The sequence below is a fragment of the Cimex lectularius genome, unplaced genomic scaffold (genome assembly GCF_000648675.2).
Source record: "Cimex lectularius strain Harlan isolate CLEC.00 unplaced genomic scaffold, Clec_2.1 scaffold28, whole genome shotgun sequence".
Classification (NCBI taxonomy): Eukaryota; Metazoa; Arthropoda; class Insecta; order Hemiptera; family Cimicidae; genus Cimex; species Cimex lectularius.
The window spans coordinates 332,342-355,277 of NW_019392712.1; the positions used below are offsets into that span (position 1 = coordinate 332,342).

A 22,936-nucleotide genomic window follows, 5' to 3' on the forward strand; every position below is an offset into this window, starting at 1 on the left:
TTATAAAACAATAATTAAACAATTATTAAATTGCTTAATTTGCATGGATATATTGTTTAAAAATATAATTGATGATTTCTTTAATGAGTTGACAAGTTTTTCATGTCAGCGTAGACCTTAGATATATAATACAGATTACAGTGTCAAATTGTTTTTTCTCCAACAGCTGTTCCTTATCACACGTATTTTATATATATATTTATAAGTGTATATATATGTAGATATACAAATATATCTATGTATAAACGCTCTCGTACATAATATAGTATATAAAAGGGGGTTATTAGGTTTGAAAACTAGCCATGATTATAACGAAATGGGTTCGATTGCTTCGGTATTACAGTGGCGTTGTGACAGTTGTACGTTTATGAATCCATCCGAAAGGTCGGATTGTTTAAGATGTGGTAACATTCGTAGGCAGGCTTCAGTCAAAGAGGGCTCGTCTTCAAATATTTCGAATGACAGCCCAGTCATAAACGGTGAAAATTGTCATTCTTTTACATACATTGAAGTGGCTAACTCTTGTACGTTGAACAGGTACGTCTTGTGTGAAAACTATAGAACATGACCCTTTTTTTCTCTTTTTTTTGTATTTCCTATCACCCTTGTTTATGTCTTTCTTGTAGTTTGTTGCATTCACTCTTTTTGTTTTCATGTGCACAGTGTTGTTTTTTTTCTCGCTTTACTTACTTCCTTACTTAGTTTTCTTTTGCATACAGTTTTTAAAAATTTATTTGATTAATTAACACGTCCAGCTTTATTATTCTAGTTGGATAGTTCATTCATACTATTCAGTGCTTTTTATTTTTTTAAATAATTTTTATATTTATTACAGTCTGTATCTTATTTACATTATGTAATGAGCTGGATTTGCAATGTTTACAAATGGCAAAGATGTGCCATGAGGGAAGTTAACAACTGTTGTCCTACCAATTAAACGCAAGGACTAATCCTCATTTAGTAGGTCGTGAGGTCATCTTTACAGTCGTCTGGGGTCGTTTCAATTGGATAGGGATTGATGTGAGAGGAGAATTTATTGTGGAATGTGGAAAATGTTTTGGAGTTTATTTTCTGTGCGAGAGAGATTTTGAGGTCATTGTGAAGACAGAAAGGAGCATAGACTATGGTTCTGAGGACGTCGGATTGCAAGAGCTATACTTTTTTTATGTTTGAAGGTTTAGCGGTTGGTTGTTGGTTGAAATAAAGATTAATTAATTGAAAGAAGCTTGTCAATCGGACCACGAAATATAATGGATCAGATAGTAGTTTGTAGAGTAGTCCAGAATGATTGTTGTTTTAGTGGTGTGTGTTAGTTCCAGGTAAGACAAGGTTGGGGATGGAGTCTGTTTTTGGGGTGGGAGTATTATTGAGAAATATTGTATGAGGGGTTTGGCTTCGTAGGGTAAATGATACACAGGTGCTTTTGATTTCATTAAGCTTTATATGCCAATTTTTGCTCCATTCAGCTATTTGCAGGAGATACAGGAGGTCCTACGAAGCAATTGTGCGATCAGAGGATAGCACAGCTGTCGTCAGCAAGGATAGGAAGGGTGAAATAAGGATATCTGCAGTTTAGAAGAGGTAAAGGTACAAAAACGCTGCCTGGTGGTACTCCCGCTCCCACAGGACAATAGTAGGAGTAGGCCGATCCTTGGTGAAGAATCGTTTAGTTTGGTAGGAATGAAGGATTAGGTAGAGGGTATTTGGAGGGATGCACTTTAGTTTGTACAGGCTTTCATGCCACATGCAGAGCCAGGCTTTAGAATGTCCTCGTGGTTAGGACATACACTTATAATCTGTTTTAGGAGAACAGTTTTATTGTTACAATTAGAATTACAAAATGTTTAATTATTATTTTTATCAGTTGGTTAGTTCAATTGTTAAAGATGGTCAAAATACAACAGAATTAAGTTCTGCAAGCAAGTAGTAACTATAAACAAATACAGAAACAGCTTATATGTTCTCATCGGACCCATGGTATGCCGGCTTTTTGCCTTGTTCTTTCTTATCTACCTTGTGGTCACTACTTTATGGCGATAAGGGCTCAGCCTAACTCATCTGCACCAACTGTTCACAGATTCTACTGCATTCTTGGAAAATATATGGTGCGGGAGCATATTTTATTACCCGGGCTTCAAAAAATCCAATAATTAGTCGAAATAAACTTGCAGATGGTCTTACTTCATCTCTTAGTTTGCTCTAGGTGGCAAAGTATCCTTAATCAGAAGTCAGAACATCCAGAAAAAAAACCTTTTACTATCAATAAAAATAAATAAATCAATTTTTTATATTTTTTAAAATGAACTTTTTGTACTTAGTTCTACAAGTTGTATTGGTTTTCAATAATATATAGTAGTTGCTTGCATGATACGATGCAACTTTGGACATATATTGGGATATCTGCCCATTAGCAGTTCCCAGCATAGTAACAGAGCCAATAATAAATAAATTAAATAACAATTACATAAATTAGATAAAAAAATAATTTGGCTGAGTTAACATATAGTGTCTTAAATGTAATTAATAAAAAATAACAAGCAAAAGCACAATGAACTTTTTCATATTACTGCACGTAAATTGGAATGTCTTTTCTTTTTGAGTCGTCTCAGAGCTCTCTCTGGTGGCAACGTGCTAGCTGCATGCTGCATTAGCAGACTTTCACCTTTTTTATTGGGAATCGGAGGTCAAAGAGCACATTGCCAGAATGGGTGAATGAGCATTATTTACTTAGTCGCTTATTATGTAGCGGAATGACATGACTTGTTAAAGTACGTTTCAACGCATACATGTGACTGCGTGATTACAGAAACTTTTTTTTATATGCTCACTCCACATCAATTTCTCATCCAGCCATATCCCCAGACATCGAATTGTATTGCCATTTGGTACAAGTGTCCCATTTATATTTATAGTCATGTCGAATAGTTTGCAATGGTATGTGAAGCAAACAGTGTTGGATTTAGGCAGATTCATTTGTACTCTCCATCCCTGACACCACTCATTGACATCATCTGCATATGCTTGGATTCTCTTGATTCATTTTCTTGACCTTTTTTTACATTTCAATCAGTTTTATGTCTGAAGAATTATTTGATATTTGGCGTAAAACATCCTGTGAATTATACTCTGAAGCCTTTTGGCCTTGGTTAAACTTTTACGGCGCCTCAAATTTTTATTTACTTATTTTAGGTAATGCAGTACCTAGTCTTATTTTTTATCATTTGTTCAAGGTTTGCAATGGAGCCTAGGATTTTTGGGCCGTAAACTCAGAATTTTGACGTTTCCAGCCACTTAATTGAATTAATATTTAACTCTTTGATTGTTATTATATTACAATATCTATAAAGTTATTCTTAATGGCAGTATTTTTATTTTTATATTTTTCACCTTATATTTCCTTTCTTGTGTTTTTTTTTAATACAAAAATTCAATAAACATATGAAATTTAGATGAAACGACGTTAATAATGGACTACAAGGTTTTTCTACTCTTCTTGTTATGAGTTTGTTTAATAATACACCCTCGTACTTCATTATAAAGCTAAATAAAATAGGAATTAATGCCATCTTTGGCTAATTAAATGAAATAAAGGTAAGTAATCAATTCCATGAAAATAAGCCTAATTAAAATATACAATATATTTAAAAAGTTCTAATAAAATTAAGCTTTTATATATTTGCAACAAGTCATCTTTAGGTAGTGCATGCTTTTTGTTTTGTTTTTCCTATGCTTGTAAACTTAACTATCACTGAATTGAGTTTAGTAGTTTAATAGTAGGAGTAGTGAAACAAATTTGAATGATAGTTATGATTTTATCTAACTGAAGGATTTCCTTCTGTAAAGGCAATCTTGATTGATTGATTTATATAAGCACAATTCCGCACATACACATACATACATATATATCACAGCAATTGAGACCACATTGGCGAGTCGGGGTCGGACATCTTCTCGGCGGTCTTATCTGTCTTGCTACTGAAGTAAAGTGTAATTTCAGCCCTCAATGTATGCAGTTTTTAAGAGATTAAAGATCCCATTCATCCATAAACAGAGTCTATCCTATTTATATACCAGTCACTCAATTAGGGTGGCGGAGAACTCCATTGGCTCACTCACACCACATATTCATACCAATAAATACAACTACTCTCAATAAACCCAAAACAAGATATCTACCAAGTACTATATACTATAAAACAGCCATTTTCTCCAAAAAATGGTGAACCCAAAAACTCGCTTTTGTGTTCAAGCACAGTCCTCTCTCTCTATATGGAGCCAAGGAATAACTTAAATTATGACATATTGAGCAATCTTTTTCTACATACTGGACACAAACATGTTACAAATGTGCACCTAGTTGGGTGGTTTATGATCCCTCTTCTTCGATTCAGAACCTCTGATGGCCACCGATCGACCTTGATCTTGATACGCATTTGCTTCTCTGCCAATCTGACCCATCTGCCTCCCTTTAATCATATAACTTATTGAATCTTTAGCTGATAAGGCAAACCATTTTTTTAAACTATTATAAAACTGGCCATATATATTATTATATATAAAAATATAATTGGTTGAAGACCCTGCATTAAAACAACAAATCAAACATATTTTCACTTTATTATTAGATTTCATTTCAACCAAAACCTTACATAAAAAGCTTAAGTTAATTGAAAAAAGAATTTGGTCAATATAATGGATTTATAATTAGAATGAGATGTGATATCTCTAGACAAAAAAATTTGGTAATTGGATTTTTATTATACATGTAGGGGGTCCTGTATAAACTATTGTGTAACAAACACACCAAAAACAGAAAGCAATCGTACTATAACGATATGTTAAAAAAATAAATTTATGATGGAAGTGAATAAGGCAGGCATTGATTGACACACTCGCACAAATCTTTGTGGTGAATAATCGACCGATTAAAATGTCGGCCGATTGAGAGTCTGTCATGTGCAGTGGGTCTAATTGTAACGTTTAGTATAAATTTAATTATGGGAAACAATTATTCAGTATAATAAACAACAAAAGTGGTTGAAATAGTTAAACAGTACTACTGAAAAATTAAAAAAGAAATACTTGTGATTGCTGGTAGTTTTGAATTATGGAAAAAGTAATTTATACAAAATTTGACTATTGAATAAAATCTAATAATTTTAATATTAGTGCATAAGCTTATTATTTATTAATATATACTAACATTTTTTGTGTGTTATATGCATAAGAGCAATAAATCATATCTTAAAGTTGTTGGTTTTTTGGCCTTTCATCCTTTATAATTAATAACCATAGTAATAATAATTGAATAATTTCAGTACGTGATGATCTTTTCTTTTCCATATTTTAACTTAGTTGTGTTGAGTCAAACCCCAAGATCATAAATAAAGTACAAAACAAAGTCTGATTCATATTTGACAAGCTAGTGGTTCTGGGTTTGAATCCTGGCCACACGATTTTTTAATTGAGGGATGATATGACAAAAAGATTGTTAAGTGGCTTTGACTCTCATCTGTGACACCATATTTGGGTTGTTGAAGGTTAACATTACCTTTTTCATGACCATAGCACTGGTTCCTCTCTTTACTATAATTGAGGGATGATATGACAAAAAGATTGTTAAGTGGCTTTGACTCTCATCTGTGACACCATATTTGGGTTGTTGAAGGTTAACATTACCTTTTTCATGACCATAGCACTGGTTCCTCTCTTTACTATATGGATACTTTTCTTTTGTCAATATTAATTAACAAAATCCCTTTTATTTACTTACTACCTAGGTATAATAGTACTACTTATTTGTTTGGAAGAAAGATCAAACGATTCAAAATAAAATGTAACATTCATTTACAATTATTCTGCTATCTGAACATCTTTTGGAAAGGACATTTTTGGAAAATTATAGTTTTTTATGTAGAATTAGTATAATTGGGCAATAGTAGTATAGTCAGTTATTTTAGCCTAGCCCATCCAAATTGTACTGCTGATTTTTTCACTGTACTTCGTAATGGGTTAGGCTAGGCAGATATGACAAGAAAGGGATGGTTGCGTGATACGCAAATCCCAAAATATGAGTCAAAATTAAAAATATACATGGTGAAACAAAATAAAAAGAAAGATAAATACATCCCAAAAAAATTATATGTATTATTTATCAACTATCTTACAATTACCCTTCATCAAAATTATTTAGAAAAAAAGTAAAGTAAAATCATACATTTTAATTAAAACCAAAAGATAACACACAGAGGAAAATTAACCTTAAAAAAATCATGACATAGTTTAAAGCCCTTCTCCATTAGCCAACATCCTGGGAACCTTGGTGCCCCTCCTCCTCACTCTCAAGATGCTCAGCCTGGAGTACTCCTCCTGAACCACTGCCAACTTTCATCCAAAAATTGTGATAATTGGCGTTGTGATGAAACTTGGCTTCTACTTGTGATTTTCACTGGTGGATTTTAACCAAAATAATTAGTGAAAATTTAATACGTGAGAAGCCAACAAGATAAAACTGTGAGGATAAGCAATCTGAAATGACTCAATCTCTATAACACTTGTCCTGTTTTCTTAAAACTTCCCATTTTCACAACATACAAGTGTATATCACTAGCTCCAGTATGTCTACCAGTCTTACTGCTTGCTCTTTCATTAGTCGGTTAATCCCAATTTCCATTAATCCTAGCAGGGTACTGGGGGGACTCTATTGTACTTCTTAATATATGTTTTTTGAGCTAGATACACAATTGTTTTAGCTTTACTGAAGAGTTTGTTTGGGTTAGGTTAGGTAGAACTAGAGTTAGAGATGGGTTAGGCTAAGTATGGATAGAATTAAGAATGGTTAGGTTAGTTAGAGCTGGGGTTAGGGACAAGTTAGGTTAGGTAGGGCTAGGATTAGAGACAGATAGGTTAGGTTACATATCCACGATTCGATGTTTTTCCTTGAAGCAGAGAAAAAATTATGACTTTCTTCTTTCTACCAACTAGTGAATATGTAGTATTATATTTGTGAAAATAGCAAAGACTGGAGACAAAATTTAATTGAAAAATTATTCCCAGTTGGAATGACAAAAAGTTTAAAATACTTCATTATAAACTATGGCATTATATGCGTTGTATACACGATTTAACATTTTAGTCTTTTGTATTTATTGTAACATTCAACAAACATTGTATTTATTTAATATTCAATTCGGCCTTTTTTCCTCTGTGGGTGTTGGTGACATAGTCTCAGTTTTCAACTGCCAATTAAAGATCTTTTATTGGACTGTCCCTTTTTTACATCCATACACCAGAAATCCACTTTGCCTAGGCATTAGTACCACCTCTTCGAAGTGGCTGTACTGTTTCTGGGCTAACGCTTTGCAGTCACATAAGTTCCAATGTCTGCTATTTCAAAGCAGATTTACTTCTCAGTTTTTCCCTTTTCTTAAATGAGCCAGTATAAAGGACTGTCATTGTCCTTAATAACTGCCTGCTGGGTGAGAGGTTGATTTTTTTGTTTATCCAGTTGAAATGTTGAGAAACTTCTTCGTGCAGCTGGTTATTCATCCAGTGTGTAATTTCTTTCTCCAATTATTTGTTCATTTCCACATTTAGCATGTTCTGGGATGTGCTGATTTGCTCTTCTAGTTTTGAGGGTATGAGGCATTCATAGGCCTGAAAACAATTGATTGCACTGATTCATTGATTTTTCTACAAACTTGAGAAAAATTATTAAGTGTTGTTTCGCCGTCTTTGTTGCTTCAAAGCTATTTAAACAATGACTATTCAGTTGATTAATTATTAGTCCATGTACTGATAAGCAATAATACATTTTTGTCTTAGTGCATATCTCGTTTATTTTTGGATATACTGATAGACCTACTGGTCCTATTCTCAGTTGTGCTTTTAACGTCTTAATATTTGAATTTTTCATCCATTTGTTGAATACTTTTATTTCCTTTTAAATATATGCGATTGTGGGTTCAGCTATGTTCTGTTTTCCAGTGAGTGTTTCATATGTTTTTCTTTTTTATTTATTTTTCTTTTTAGTTTATGCAATTATGTGGTAGTATTTAATATCACTGACTCAAACACATTGACAAAACTATATATAACAAAAATACTTAATGGTTATTTTCTAACATACAAAATTTGAGATAAAAAATGTCACATCTTAATTTCGAGCCCAGTTCAATTATGTATGTATATATATAGAATATTTAAATTATGTTCTTTAGATATGGCTTGGTTCCTCACTTTAGTTATGATCTCTGGAATTTTGTTGCTTATTGATAAGTGAAAGGATTTATGCTTTATATTCTTGTTAACAACCTCAGGCCAAGCTAATTTTACATAGGAAAAAACACTCGCATAATTTCCCCCCTTCATGAAAAAACACTGAATCATGGATAAGTAATCTCTCATCCCTAACTTTAGCCCTAACCCTACTTACCCTCTACATAACCCCTCCTTAATCCTAACCTAACAATCAAAGTAGTTTCTCAGCATCTCGACTAGAAAAACAAAAATCTAGTTTTCTGCAGGCAGGAATTATGGAAAATAATAAGTCTTTATACTTACCATTGCCTGTTTAATTACTACATTAAAAAATGGGGAAAATAGAATCTACCATGAAGCCAAAGAAAATATTTTTGGACTGAAAGCGTTATCCCGGAAATGGTAACAGCCACTTTGTTGACACTAACATCTAGGGAAATAAGCAAAAAGAACCCCAGTGTGCTTAAATACCTTAAACTGCACTTTTTAGGGTATGGATATAAAGAAGGGTCAATTCCACAATAGTCTTTTAGGTTGCTGTAGAAGAAAGGGAGTCTATCTAACCCAATCCTACCCCTCGAACCCTACAACCTAATCCAAACAGTAATATAAAAATAGTGAAAGAAAAATTTTGTATATCCAAGTTAAAGAACTATTCTTCATAAATAAACATTTATTAAGTGGTGTCGATAGCCGTAACAGTTGAGGCAAAGACACCCTTATCACTGTAAGGTAAGATCGTGGGTTTGAATCCAGCGGCCTACTTCAAATAGACGTTTTTTCAAACACTTCAGGGTTCATATAACCTCATAGTTGAAACACCCTCGTTGAAAAAAAATGTTTGTTATTATTAGCACATATATTCTTGTTAGACTCTTGGCACATTATTCTGGTAATAATTTAATTAGGCAATTTATGTTACATTATAAATCGCTTAACTCCGGTGGAAAAGATGTAAAATAAATACATAATAATATAAACACAGGACAGTCCTAAAATAAACGTACATATAATTTATAGTTGAAACAAATACAACAAATGTCCTCTTTATTAAGCACATCAGAACACTATTCAGTCAAACTACAATATCAACAAAATAAAAAAAAGTGATATTATTCTTGACAAGTGAAAATTGGTTAGTTCCTTACCATTTTTGGCAAAGAAGTTTTAAAAATAGAGTTAATTCAGATTTCATGTTCATGTAAACTCGATTTTTTTTTCCTAAGTAGCAATTGGTTTGCTCTTGTGGTCGTGTATTTCACAGAATCTAATATTAAATTTTATTGCAAATTTCAGATATATTAAAAACCTGTAGCCCGTTTCATTTTAGTCAAAAGTTGCCATCTTCGGTGATTGGCCTTTACAAATCGGGGCCGACCGAGCTACTGGTTCATCACTATATAGATCCACCACATTTCACAAAATTTAATAAAACTAATAGCACAATTGAAATATCCGTTCGAGGCGAGGTGGATGCTATTAAACAAAATTCAAACCATAGAAGTTTAAAACATACTTTCAATTATTTTTATTTTTGATTGAACTTGATGTGACAGCTTATTTTTTTGTAGGAATAGAAAAGAAAAAATCACATGTACATAAGGTCTGAATTAATTGCATGCTTTACAAGCTATGACTATGTTATAATAATGTCCATTTCCTCTTGAGGTAAGGATTGTTGAAAAAAATTATAATTATATAAATAAATAAATATTTTTAAAAAATAAATAAATTCATTGTTAATTTTTTTCTTGTGCTTAATTTTCTCTCATGCTTGTTGACATATTTTGGTAATAAAAGTAGATTGATATATACATATTTACAGTTTTGAAAATAAATAAGTCATATTTAGTGTAGGCAGTGCAATCGAGAAACTAAATGCATTTTTTCTGTAATTATAAAAATTATAAAATTTTAAATTTTGCTTTTTTTCTGTTTTATTTTTTAGTTGAATCATGGATATGTTTACATTTGATTTGATGTTTTTGTTTTAGCTCTCGTAACACCAAAGATGGGAAATTTGATTGCCCTCATTCGACATGGTGTTCAAGTCATGAAGAGAATGTTGACCAATATTCGTCTAGTTTACCTTGTTTCATGAGAAGATGGATATGCGAAGGTTGCCAGTTTAAAAACTGTTCCAGTACTTCGAGCTGTGTGGTCTGTAAGAAAGAGATGGCTGCCCCAGAAATATTTGTAAATGATGATGAATTTGCAGAAAAACAAAGCAATCTTAACAACATTCTAGATAACGAATGTCAAGAATATCCCGTTAACAAATCTCCCAAACGTCACAGCCTTTCGGTTTATGAAAAGGTGAAATCAAAAGTAAGTAGATCGCTTTCAAATGGCTCAGTCATTCACAAAAAGTACACTGAACCTCGTCGACCGAGCAGTTTACTCGTCGAGAAAAATATGCTCAGCTTCGACATTGGAGATAAGAATAGTAACTTTTCCATGTCTGAAGATGATACAAAGGATAAGTGGTCTTGTCAAAGGTGCACATTTCACAATGTCATTGATTCTGATAGATGTGAAGTCTGTGAAACGCCAAGGAAAAGTAATTTACCCACTTCGACACCAGTCAATGTTGATCAATCAACCAACATGGTTATTTCTGATTCTAACTGGGAGAAAAGAGTCAATCAAAAAAGTAGAATAATTGTACCACAAAATTCTCGGACGTTACCAGAGTTATGGCAGAAGCCAGTTTATAGAAGATCTCAACCAGAACTGTTAACAAATGAAAATAAACAAGAGCAAAAAAGTGTCAATCGACACAGCCTATTAGAACCTGATTGCCAAGGGAATGCTACATTAGTAAGAAGTTCTATTAACAACCTAAATTTACAATTGTCAGCCCTACACGGACAAAATTTTACAAGGTATTCATGTATAGGATTATCCGATCAAAACAATCAAGGGTCAAATCAACATATTATAAATAGCCAGTGTGGTTTAGTTAATTCCCACTATACTGATATAAAACTTGACTCTGCTATAGCTGTTAAAAATTCATTCGATCATTCTAAAGACCTGGAAAATCTGGAACGGAAATGGACTTGCACCAAGTGTTCTTATGCATATAATCCTTTCAAGTCTGAAAAATGTGATATTTGTTACTCTGTGCGTACACCACCCTCATTGACTGAACCCAGCCTTATAACTGTAACCAAAGATAGTGTTCGTTACTCACCTCAAAAGGGTGAAAATAGTAGTGATGTAAGTATTGAACATTTTCAGCAGACCTTAGATAGGGACTTTAAAGTGACTCCTTTAGATAATGAAAGAAATGAAACCAACGAATGGACATGTAGAAAGTGTACTCTAGTTAATACTGGAAATTCTAAAGTTTGTATTGTGTGTGGTGGTTCAAAATTAAAAAGTGTTTCTTTGGTCTGTGATATGACTCTCCGAAAAGGTGAATTTTGGTCTTGCCCTTGCTGTACTTTAAGAAATCCATTAAGTAGTCAATGCTGTCAAGCATGTAAGTCTCACAATAATAAGTCAAAATTGTTGGATGTGCCCCAAAAAAGTATCACTCCGCGAAGTCCATCTCCTAGACACTCAAAACAAAAATTGTTACATTCAACCGGAGGTGCTATTCCTAAGCAAAAAACAATAGCACGAAGAAATAGCTCTGGTAGCAATTATAAACCAGTTACAAAATTAAAATTAAACACCTCAGATAACAAGGCCGAATCGGCAGAAGAAAATAACTACTGTAGATCGTGGCAATGTGTCCACTGCACATTTGAGAATCGTACGGCTTCTCCTGCTTGCGAAATGTGCCAGACTTCAAGATGTGTTTCAGTACCGACTACTACAACAACACCGTGTAGCCAAAAACAAACTTTTCCTAAAGTTCAAAGGAGTGAACTTATGGAAAACCTTAGAATAATAGAGGAACGTGAAGCACTCGACAAATGGGAACGAATAGTCCAATATTGTCAAGAGGTAAGTCCTTATAAAAGGGAGGAATGAATGAAAATCTCCCAACCATTTTATCAAAAACAACTGTACATTTTAAAAAATGCATCTAACAAGTGTATTTAATAAACATTGGAATTTGTTTGAATGAAATTCGTTGTTAGTGGAGATTTTTGACATAGTTTAAAAATTTTTAAAGGAAAAACAAAACAATTTTGGTCAAAGTTTAGGTGCTTTATTGAATTTTTAATTATTAATTCACTTTAGTTTTAAATTTTTTAATGTACCATGATTTTTGAGAAAAGTGGGTGAGACTTTTTCAGCTGTTCACCCTGTATACAAAAAAAAATTACATCAAATAGGAAATATGCACTAACTTGTTAGTATGTTACAAATTTATTTATGTATAATATATATTAATAAGAAGAATAGTTTTTATATTGACTTTATTGACTTAAAAAAAAGTCTGCAGTTTGGGTATTGTATGCTCAGAAACTCTTATAAAGGCATTTTAAATTAAATTTCAATCACAATGAACATAGAATATATGTATCTGTTTGTAAATTTCGTACTAAAGCAAACAATTTTTTTTAAATTTTAAGTGTTCAGTTACAGTTTCTCAAATCACTAATAATTATTTTTATTACAGAACAATGAACCATTTGTCGATGACTCATTTCCACCGGCTTCTAAATCGTTATACTATAATCCAAGTGATGTGAAAGACAACAGAGTAGTCAAATGGCTGAGACCGCACCAAATAAACACAGAAAATGACAATAATTTAGATTGGGTTGTTTTCCGTACTCCATTGCCTTCAGATATATCTCAAGGTAAACTTACAAAATTTAAAATTAAAATCAATCATAATGTAATAAATTAAACTTTGGGAGCTTTGTCTTAAAAGTTACTATTATTTAAACAAATTAGTGTAAAAATATATCAGGTCGTAAATATAATCCAGTGGTCCAGTCCAGTAATACAAATTTTAAGTAACATTTGATAAACAAAACATAAAAAAGTGTTGTTGATGCATAAGGCTTTTGAATAATAAAAAAATATTGAAATGTTTTAATCCTTAATTAATATTTATCTTAAAAACTAACACACTAACGTTTTGTTTTGCTTATTATAAAAATGTCTTGTTACATTACAAGAAAAAGTGGAGATGATTCTGCTCTTAGAAAAAGAGGACCGAAAATTGCAACAGGCTGAATCATGCTTTAATAAGCTACATCCAGAGTGTCCTGTTAATCAACACTATTTGAGGAAATTGTGAAATTTTTCTTTTGGTACTATGAGCACTTAATTTATTATCAGTTAAAATGACATTAACTTTTATCTCAAATTTTGTGTTTAAAAAAGAATAAAAATACTTAAAACAGGGTTACCAGTATGTTTTTAGGAGCTTAATAATATCCCATACTATTATTATTATTATTATTATACTGTACTTGTCATTAAGGGAACTAAAGGGTGAAAATTATGGTTCAACAATTTTGAACTTCAAAATTTATAGGGCCTTTAATGGAACCATTGACTTTGCTAAAGCTGTTAGAAATTCCACTCCAATGAATATTATGGGTGGGGTAGCACATTCAAGCTGAGATCCGACAATTTTTATATCTACAAAGGTAAGGGCGGGTGATATTCTGATGGAAAAAAACCTTGCGATTTGCCAATGCCTGTTTTTGTCAGTTGCTGACTTTAATCCCACAAATTATGTGCAGAAAACACTAGAACTACCAGCTTGGTTGAGTGGATTGTAATAAAGCACCCCTTGCAATTCCACTAAATGCTTGACAAGTAACTTCTTGGGATGTAAATCGGCTTTTATAGTTGTTAACAGTGGGTTGCTGTGTATTTCACAGGATTTTCCTCTCTGAACATGGTTGTTGACCCACTGCCTCCATCACCATTTTGAAAAATATGTATTTTATGGGGGAATTGTAGATGGAGATGCAGCCCAATAAATTCTTCAGTCAACATGTGCAAAACCAATATATTACTCCGACAAACATATGTATGTTGAAACAGTTGTAGATATTAAATGTCTCTGTGAACTCTTGAATGACAAAAGCTTGAATTTGGTCGTCAACAAGGTTGAAGGACGACCAAAGCATTTTGCATCTTCCAAATCAAAATTTTTACTTCCGAAGCAAGCAAACCACTTTTTGGGTGGTTCTTTTTCTTAAAGCACATCTCAAAAATTTTCTTCATAGTATAAGCTGCGGTTTTCTCGCAGTACTTTCTTCTCAATTTTGAATTACCAAATCACCTTGCAGCTATACAAAATTTTAAAAACTAATGAATAAAAACATTTTAACTAATCCCTTTTCAGAGGGACAATACAAGTAATGATTTTATGCCTTATGTTTTTTCATACTAGCCACAGAAACGATGTATGTATTTGATGGTGTAGTTTTTCTTGGGGAAAGGGTAGCATGAAAAAAAGGCCATGGGTGATGGTGGAAATCGAACCCATGACCATGGGAGTCTATGAGCCGAGAGTCATATCGTGCTAACCGGCTACTGCGGTCCCCCCATGTTGGAATTTAACTATTTGCATCCATTAATTAATAATGCAACATTACATAGAAAAGCGTTTGGAATTTCAACCTACTTTGACCTAACCTATCTCTAAACTAACTCATTAGAGTACTATTTGATAATGCAAAAATGATCATGCATGCATTCACACAAAGAAAAATGTATTGATCAACTTACTTTTCAACGCTATAGGTATCTTCAAAATCTTAGTGATGTCTCGTCCTTTTCCACCGACTTTTCATCAAGAACTCGCCACCACCTCATTGATTCCACCAGAGAAAAAGTTTGGCAACCTTAGTGAGGGTGGTGGTGAGGGAATAAATGAACAGCCAAAAGATTTTAGTTTCATGGATTATGTATAGTAAATTCATCCTCTCACCAACACTAGAGCTCATAACTTCACACCATTTATCCCACCGGTTGTAGTGCTTCACCCATCCATGCAATTTTGATAGTATCCTCCAAATTGTTGTGATTTATCAAAACCAGAGTATATGGCTTAATTAAATCCTTAGTTATCTAAGTATGTTGCATATACTTTACTTTCAGGAGTCTTAGGAAACTGTTGGCTGTTGAGTGCTTTAGCGGTTTTGGCAGAAAGAGAAGATCTAGTCAGAAATGTAATGGTTATGCGTGAATACTGCCCACAAGGTGCATACCAAGTCCGTTTGTGTAAAGATGGTCGATGGATTACTGTACTCGTCGATGATTTACTTCCTTGTGACAAACGTGGAAATTTAGTGTACTCACAGGTAAGACAAAGCATGTTATTAATTTATTTATAAGAAATAGACATTTATATAATTAAAATGACTTGTGACAGGCAAAACGGAAACAACTTTGGGTGCCATTAATAGAGAAGGCTGTGGCAAAAATCCACGGTTGTTATGAAGCTCTTGTTTCTGGTAGAGCTATCGAAGGTTTGGCGACGTTGACAGGTATTGTGTCATTTGTCTTTAAAGTGTACAAAACATTTTGTGTTCTACTGTATTACCAACATGTTGAGGATCAGGGATGCAAGCAATATGTTTAGATGTTATTCAAACACAAATAAGAAACTTGTCAGTTTTAAATCCAGATGCATACTGCATACTGCATCCCTGATTCTCAGTTAATTCATCTTTCCTTCATTCTACTGTATTATTATATGTTCAGGAGCTCCATGCGAAAGTGTCCCACTACAACCAAGTTCCCTGCCGTCTGAAGATGAGCTTGATAAGGACTTAATTTGGGCGCAACTTTTGAGTTCTAGGTTGGCTCGATATTTAATGGGTGCATCTTGTGGAGGAGGGAACATGAAAGTCGATGAAGAAGAATACATAGCCAAAGGATTGAGGCCAAGGTTTATAAAGCTCTTTTCATTTTGTTAGAAATATTCAACACTTTTTTTTTTTCATGTAAGGTCGTTTTTGATATTTTGCTGGTTTGGTCTGTCAAGCAAGTATCGTTGCTGTTTTTCAGTGGTGGATTTTTTATATATATTTTATAATCTACAACTGAGGAGGGCATTATGATAAAATTTGTCTGTCAGATTGAACCAGCAACCAACCAGGATAATTTAAATAAACCTGTACATTGCTCAATTTTTGTCTTATTTCTTCTCGCAAATAGTAATATTTTGTCTATTCTAGTACAACAATTTAATAACTTCTACTTACTAACTTAAAATTCCTCATTAAATTTATATATTTTATCTTAGACATGCTTATTCTGTCTTGGATGTTCGAGACGATTTGAGCGGTATCAGACTTCTAAGATTGAGGAATCCTTGGGGCCATTATTCATGGAAAGGTGATTGGTCAGATGATTCTCCGATTTGGACGCCCGAATTAAGGGAGCTACTTATGCCCCATGGAGCTTCTGACGGTGTATTTTGGATATCTTTTGAAGATGTTTTAAAGTACTTATACAATTATTAATATGTGATAAAATTACATTTTCTGTTGGAAATATTTAAATTGGAACTTTTTCTTACAGGTATTTTGATTGTATTGACATATGCAAAGTAAGAAGTAGCGGTTGGAATGAAGTTAGACGACAAGGAACATTACCTCCACTTTCATCAGTTGACCATTTATCTTGTGTGTTGCTGACTGTTTTGGAACCAACTGAAGCAGAGTTTTCCCTTTTCCAAGAAGGACAGAGGTAGAAAATAATACTTTTGGTGTAAATAAGTAAATGTAACCGATCCTTAACACCAACCCTTACCCTAGAACTACCTAATCTAACCTAACCCTAACTTAATCAAACTTAACTCATGCTTAACTGTAGCCCTATGTAATCCTATCCTTAACTTTAATCTGTTCCTAACTCTAATCTTACCTAATCTAACACAATCTACACAACCCAACTGTATCGAACCTAATGCTTGCTTATCACTAACCCTAACCCCAGTTTAAAACTAATCATAACCAAACTGAATTGAACCTACCACTAACTCCAACACTAACCCTAACCCAAATCTAACCAAGTTCTTACCTTAACCTAACCCAACCCATCCCCCTAAGGAACTCTACTATACCCTAGCCACAACTCAACCCCTACCTAATCTAACCGAATCCTTATTTTAATCAAGCCCAACACATCCCTAACACGAACTTTAATGCTACCTAATATAACTTAATCATAACCCAACTGAATCGAACTTAACCCATGCTTGCCAAGAAATGTAACCCTATACAATCCTAACTCTGAACCATTCCTAACACCAACCCTAACCCGTAATCTAATCCTTACTCTATCATATCCCAACACATCCTTAACACCTTTACACTAAACCACCTCCAACGCAAACCTTAACTCTACCTAATCTAATGCAATCTCTAATCCCTCAAAACACAAAATCAATGAAAATGTTAATGGAAAAAATGTATGTATCTATCCCATGTTAAAAACACTTTTTGTTTCAGAAATTCAGAAAAATCTCAACGATCTCAATTAGACCTTTGTGTAGTAGTCTTTCGAACTAGAAGCCCTGCTAATCCTAGTGTTGGGCGATTAGTAGAACACAGTAAACGTCAAGTACGAGGGTTTGTAGGATGCCATAAAATGCTGGAAAGCGATCTTTACATCGTTGTTTGTTTAGCTTTTAACCATTGGCATACAGGTAGATAACATTTACTTCATAATTAATATTACTTGATAATTATCTGATTAGAAGCATATAAATACTTATAACGAATTGTCAACATGATTTTCCATAAATTCTCTACCTTTTGCAAAGGCACATCTTTATGTTTGTAACACTGAAGTTTTTGTAAACTGACAATTTTTTTCCCTATCAGAAAGAAATTTGAATATTTCAGTTCTTAATAACAAGGGGATGCCATAGAAAAAAAGTGTTGGTCAAGCAATCCTAATATATAGCTAACCACAATAAAAAAAAATTCTCACATAACAATGTATATCTTTTTGTCATTTCACAAGTGTTGATTAAATAATATTTTTAAATTTTTATTTATGCTTTGCTCAGGAATTGAAGATCCAATTAATTTCCCTGAATATGTATTGGCTATTCATAGTTCAAAACGTCTAATCGTTGAGCCAATGATACCACCAGCTTTTATCTTAGCAGACGCAATTATTAGTCTTACCCTAACAAAAGGCCAACGCCACGAGGTAAATTAGCATTATATTATAATTACACTTATGCAATATCTAAATTGTAGGATAGTTGCATAATAAACACAGTATTTACTTGAATTAATAATTGTTTTTTCTTAAGGGAAGAGAAGGAATGACAGCGTTTTATTTGACCAAAGGATGGGCCGGACTTGTCGTTATGGTTGAAAATAGGCATGAAAACAAATGGATCCATGTTAAATGTGACTGCCAAGAAAGTTACAATGTCGTTTCAACAAGAGGCGAATTGAGAACAGTTGATTCCGTTCCACCCCTTCACAGGTAAATCAAAATACGAAAAGATTTGCTTGCACCAAAAACTTCATGCAAAAAGAGCTATAGCTTTCCAACAAATTGTTTTATTATAGTCATTTTTAGTCATGATCAGAAGTTCATTATTGCATATTATGGAATGGTTTTCATTATCTCTAGTTTATTGGTATCTCAACTAGACTTAAAAAAATGTTTTCACTTCATTTACTTTTCTCAGCTTTGTGCTTATATTACCAACAAAACTGGAATATTCAGACAGTTCTAAATTGTTTTATATTATTTAAAACATTCATATAATTTGTTTTTAGACAAGTTATTATTGTTTTAACCCAATTGGAAGGAAGCTGTGGATTTTCAATAGCCCACCGTCTCACGCATAGGCTGGCCAATTCGTGGGATCTTCATGACTGGGGACAGGGTAGTCGACATTGCCCAGTTATTGACAAACAGGTAGAAGGTCTTCATTCCCCTCGTATAATCACATAAGATGTTCACTATCTAGAAATTTTTTTTTTTTTTTCTGTTTAAAAAATGTTCATTTTGTATTTTTATTGACCAATTCAAGGTGGAAAATTTAAAGTCATTATTTTTTGTTTGTTTAACAATCTCATAGACTTATACCAGGTTTAAAATAATAATTCATGATAAACAGATTGTTTGTTTTTTTATTTCTTAACTATTATTTTATATGTTATGTTAAAAGGATTGAAGTCAGTTAAATCTTGACATGTATTTTATCATTACAAATCGAGCTTAAGTTTTCAAATGTGGAGTCATTTACCTCCTTTTCAGTCCAAAAAATTTTAAGAGTATAGTCAATTAATTATTTGAATCAATAATAAAATAAAATCAACCTATTTGAAGTTCGTTTTCTGCCATAACTTAAGGTCTTTTTAACAGTCCTGACTGATTTTTTTTGCATCATTCTATCCATCTTCTAAGATGGAAAAAGTTAGATTTTTTTGGTAAATATTTTTTTTTAAATACTGGACTGCTTGATATTCACCATTGGAGTGGAACGCATACTTCATACTGTTAAAAAATAAAATAAAAGCAGAGATTATCATCTATTTCTTAATATAATATTTAATAATATGTAATGTAAAACATGATTGGTCTTCGTATTCATGGCCTCTCCTCACTGCTGCATTTAAATCTATAGCCATATTCAAAGTTAGGTTAGCCAGACAGACCCAAACAATCGTAAATGACTGAATTACAGGTAAGACCCTCAAGAGGAGATCTCACATTGTCCTTTTTTTAAATATTTTTTAATGTGTCCTACTTGCTCGGCCAGCACGTTGACCCTACTGTATATATTTTTTATCTAGTCTTTATGTTGAAAAATGTGTTGACTGAAAATGGAAAATTTTAGTTTTAGTAGTTAAACGTCAAGGTAATTTATAGAATTACTTTGATGATCTGGTATAATAAAAAAAGAGGGAAATTCTTCTTTTCAGTTATAATTTATCTTCTGAGAATGTTCACCTTGTATTGGTAGCAAGCTTATGTTATATTGTTCTTCTTTCCTTTTCTTCTTTTTTTCCACTTATTGAGATTCAAATTCAATCTGAGATTTTCCCATGTCATAAATTTATGATAAAATGTGTTCCTTGTTGGATTTGGTGTTGTATTTTATTAGATTAAAAACCTAGCATTTAATATCAGTTCTGTAATATAAACATTTCATATAGAAAATAATAAATAAAACTTCTTGATATTTTAAGTATTAGTTGCTCAAATTAAAAAGAATAAAAAATTATGTGTCTTTTGCAATTTCTGTAGTAAATAGTTATTTTCAGTCCAATCTATGCCTTACTTGAGATTTGTACAGATCTACCTAATTGTTCTTAAAAATAAGTAAATAAAAAATAAAAAAAATGATTCGATTGCGGAATTAAACATTTCTAGCAGTCTAACTTGCAAAGAGGTTAAAATATAAATACCAAAACAATGTAGTCCTAATTTTTTTATTTTTCCTCCTTATAAAAAAGTTAATTTATTATTAGCAACTCAAAAAAAATTGTTTTTTTATTTGATTTACTTTTTGTCTTTCAACAATGATAATTGTACTGATTTTTTTAAGTGACAATACATTATATCTTTGCACATAGAATAAAAGCAATTTATTTACTTTTGTTTTATTTATTTACTAGCATTATTTAATTGTAATTTTTTATGAGTTTAATGTAAGTCAAACCCACATATGTAAAATATGTTCTCGAGCCATTATTGTGTTATTTTAATTTTCTTTTTTTTAAGTTGACAAACCAAGCATTTCATAAATATTTGTAATGGTCAAGCAGTTTATTTTTATGGTCGATGTACTTTATGATTTATTTAATTAATTTAATAAAAAATTTTAACATTTGTGTCACTTTAAAGCTATTTATAATAATAATAATAATGTGTTTCTCTGCTTTATTTATTCATGAAATTTGATCATTACTGAACATTTTGAGTTGGTCTGTCAGACACATTTTTGTCATTTTGCCATATTCAGACTGTCCTTTTATGATAGCTAGGTATGCCAGCTGATGGCCCTGGTCGTTAATGTTCCTTTTTCTGTGTAGTCACACTGTTCTGGTCAGTAAGCAAATAAGCAAAGTGAGGACAAGACAAACCCACTGAAGATGGCATAAAGATGAAAAAATCCACCTAGGCAAACCAAAATGATCAGTAATGACAAAATTTCAGATCCATTCCCTGCATCGACAGCTCACAATATCTATAATTTTTAGGAAGTTAAACATAAAGCTTGGTTTGTTAAAAAAAGACAGGAGAAAAACTAAAAGTATGGTTCCCTAAAATGGTTCCTAAATTGTATTGTTCCCAATGTTTTTTTTAAATTTTTTAATTAATTTATTTTTTAAATAATAACTTCATTAATTTATCTGTTTTGTGTCAGATATGCTAGAGTATTAATTAGCTTTGTCACATAAACATCCCCCCTGTTAGGCTGCACAATGTATAGCGACAAAGTTGGAAACAATTTTCCACCGAGAGATTTCATTTTGATCAAAGTGTTTTTTTTTTGTTTTAAATTATTAAACTACGAATAATACTAAAAAAGCATTAAATTTACCTATTGAATTACAATTTATTTTCCTTTGCTAGTTTAAATAGAAAATAAGTAAAACCTCAACTTAAAAGCCTTTGTAACAAAACAAAAAAAAAATCGTTTCATTTTGTTGTAATATACAATTGTATTGTAAATAGTTTAGTAACAACTTAATATATAGAAGTATATTCTATATTGTTTAAAATTCTTTCTCTGTATGATTTTTTTAAAAATCACAATTTTAGTAAAATTCTTTATATTTGATTGTAATATATTTAATATACCTTTTTCATTAGATTCTCATTTAAAATTAATGTTTTCTGCAAATTTAAATTGTATTATAGTTTGTAAGACATTATAGTTACTGTATGGTAAGAGTCCTGTTTAGAGTTTTGTTGTAAATTGTAACAGGTTTAAGAAAGAAACTAGTTTTTCAATGTAATGTATCCCGATTGTAAATAAGCATGCATTAAAATGGATTTACATTAATAAATATTGATTATAAAATATAAGGAAGCAATTATAAGTATAGGTTACATTAAGAAAGAGGGGGAAAATTGCAATTTATAATGCATATAAGAAAAAATAAATAAATAACAATTGTGATATTTGTAAATAACAAACATGTAAAGTTTTCATAATTTAAGTTAATAGCACAAATAAATGTAGTTTGTTTTTAGTTTCATTTGTATTTTTTCACCAGTAATATTTAAAAAACATGAAAACATCTATGTACACAAGCAGACAAGCTACAAAAGTACAAGAATGGACATCAGCATTTGTACAAAACTTGCATTCAGATGCTGCTTCGTTATTATAACTTTTCTGTTTTAGGCCAATAGGCCACTCTTCGTAACGATTTTTAGCCTCCACTAGGGAATGGTAAAAAGTTTCAGGATCGACCATGTGTTAGTAGTTTGATGTCTGGACGCCATGGTCAAGTCTATAGTTAATCATCTTCATTGTGAATCATTTGAGTGCAATTTGAACTCTTTAATATTCCTCTTTAATGTGGATTAGTATAATTTGTTCAGAGAAAATATCATAGGTATAGAAATATTTGGATGAAGAGACAAATAAACCAACAATTTATGTTGTGAAGCTTTGTTGGTCATTCTCTGTTTCAATGATATTTTGGTCATTCTTGGTCTGCCCAATCTAGCTGTGGTCAATTGTTCTGAGAAGTCTTTTGTTCATTCTTGGTCCAGACGGCTTCGCACTTAGTTGTCTTCAACCGACAAG

The 22,936-nt window shown here is 32.2% G+C and overlaps 1 protein-coding gene across 4 annotated transcripts; it reads left to right on the top strand.

Annotated features, from left to right (window-relative positions):
* The first annotated feature begins 156 nt into the window (after positions 1–156).
* Positions 157–20,806, top strand: LOC106669986 (calpain-D). Of its 4 annotated transcripts, none has more exons than XM_014399935.2 (12): positions 157–537; positions 10,254–12,216; positions 12,839–13,022; positions 15,289–15,491; positions 15,563–15,677; positions 15,895–16,081; positions 16,439–16,639; positions 16,717–16,884; positions 17,649–17,845; positions 18,212–18,357; positions 18,464–18,642; positions 18,942–20,804. In XM_014399935.2, exons 1-12 carry the CDS (start codon positions 317–319, stop codon positions 19,117–19,119), a joined length of 3,942 nt encoding a protein of 1,313 aa, XP_014255421.1. In that variant the 5' UTR covers positions 157–316; the 3' UTR covers positions 19,120–20,804. The 4 variants fall into 4 exon arrangements, with proteins under 4 accessions (XP_014255421.1, XP_014255423.1, XP_014255422.1 ...); XM_014399937.2 differs by lacking the exon at positions 157–537 and adding an exon at positions 3,450–3,591 and having other exon boundaries at positions 18,942–20,805; XM_014399936.2 differs by lacking the exon at positions 157–537 and adding an exon at positions 7,093–7,985 and having other exon boundaries at positions 18,942–20,806.
* Positions 20,807–22,936: the final 2,130 nt, after the last annotated feature.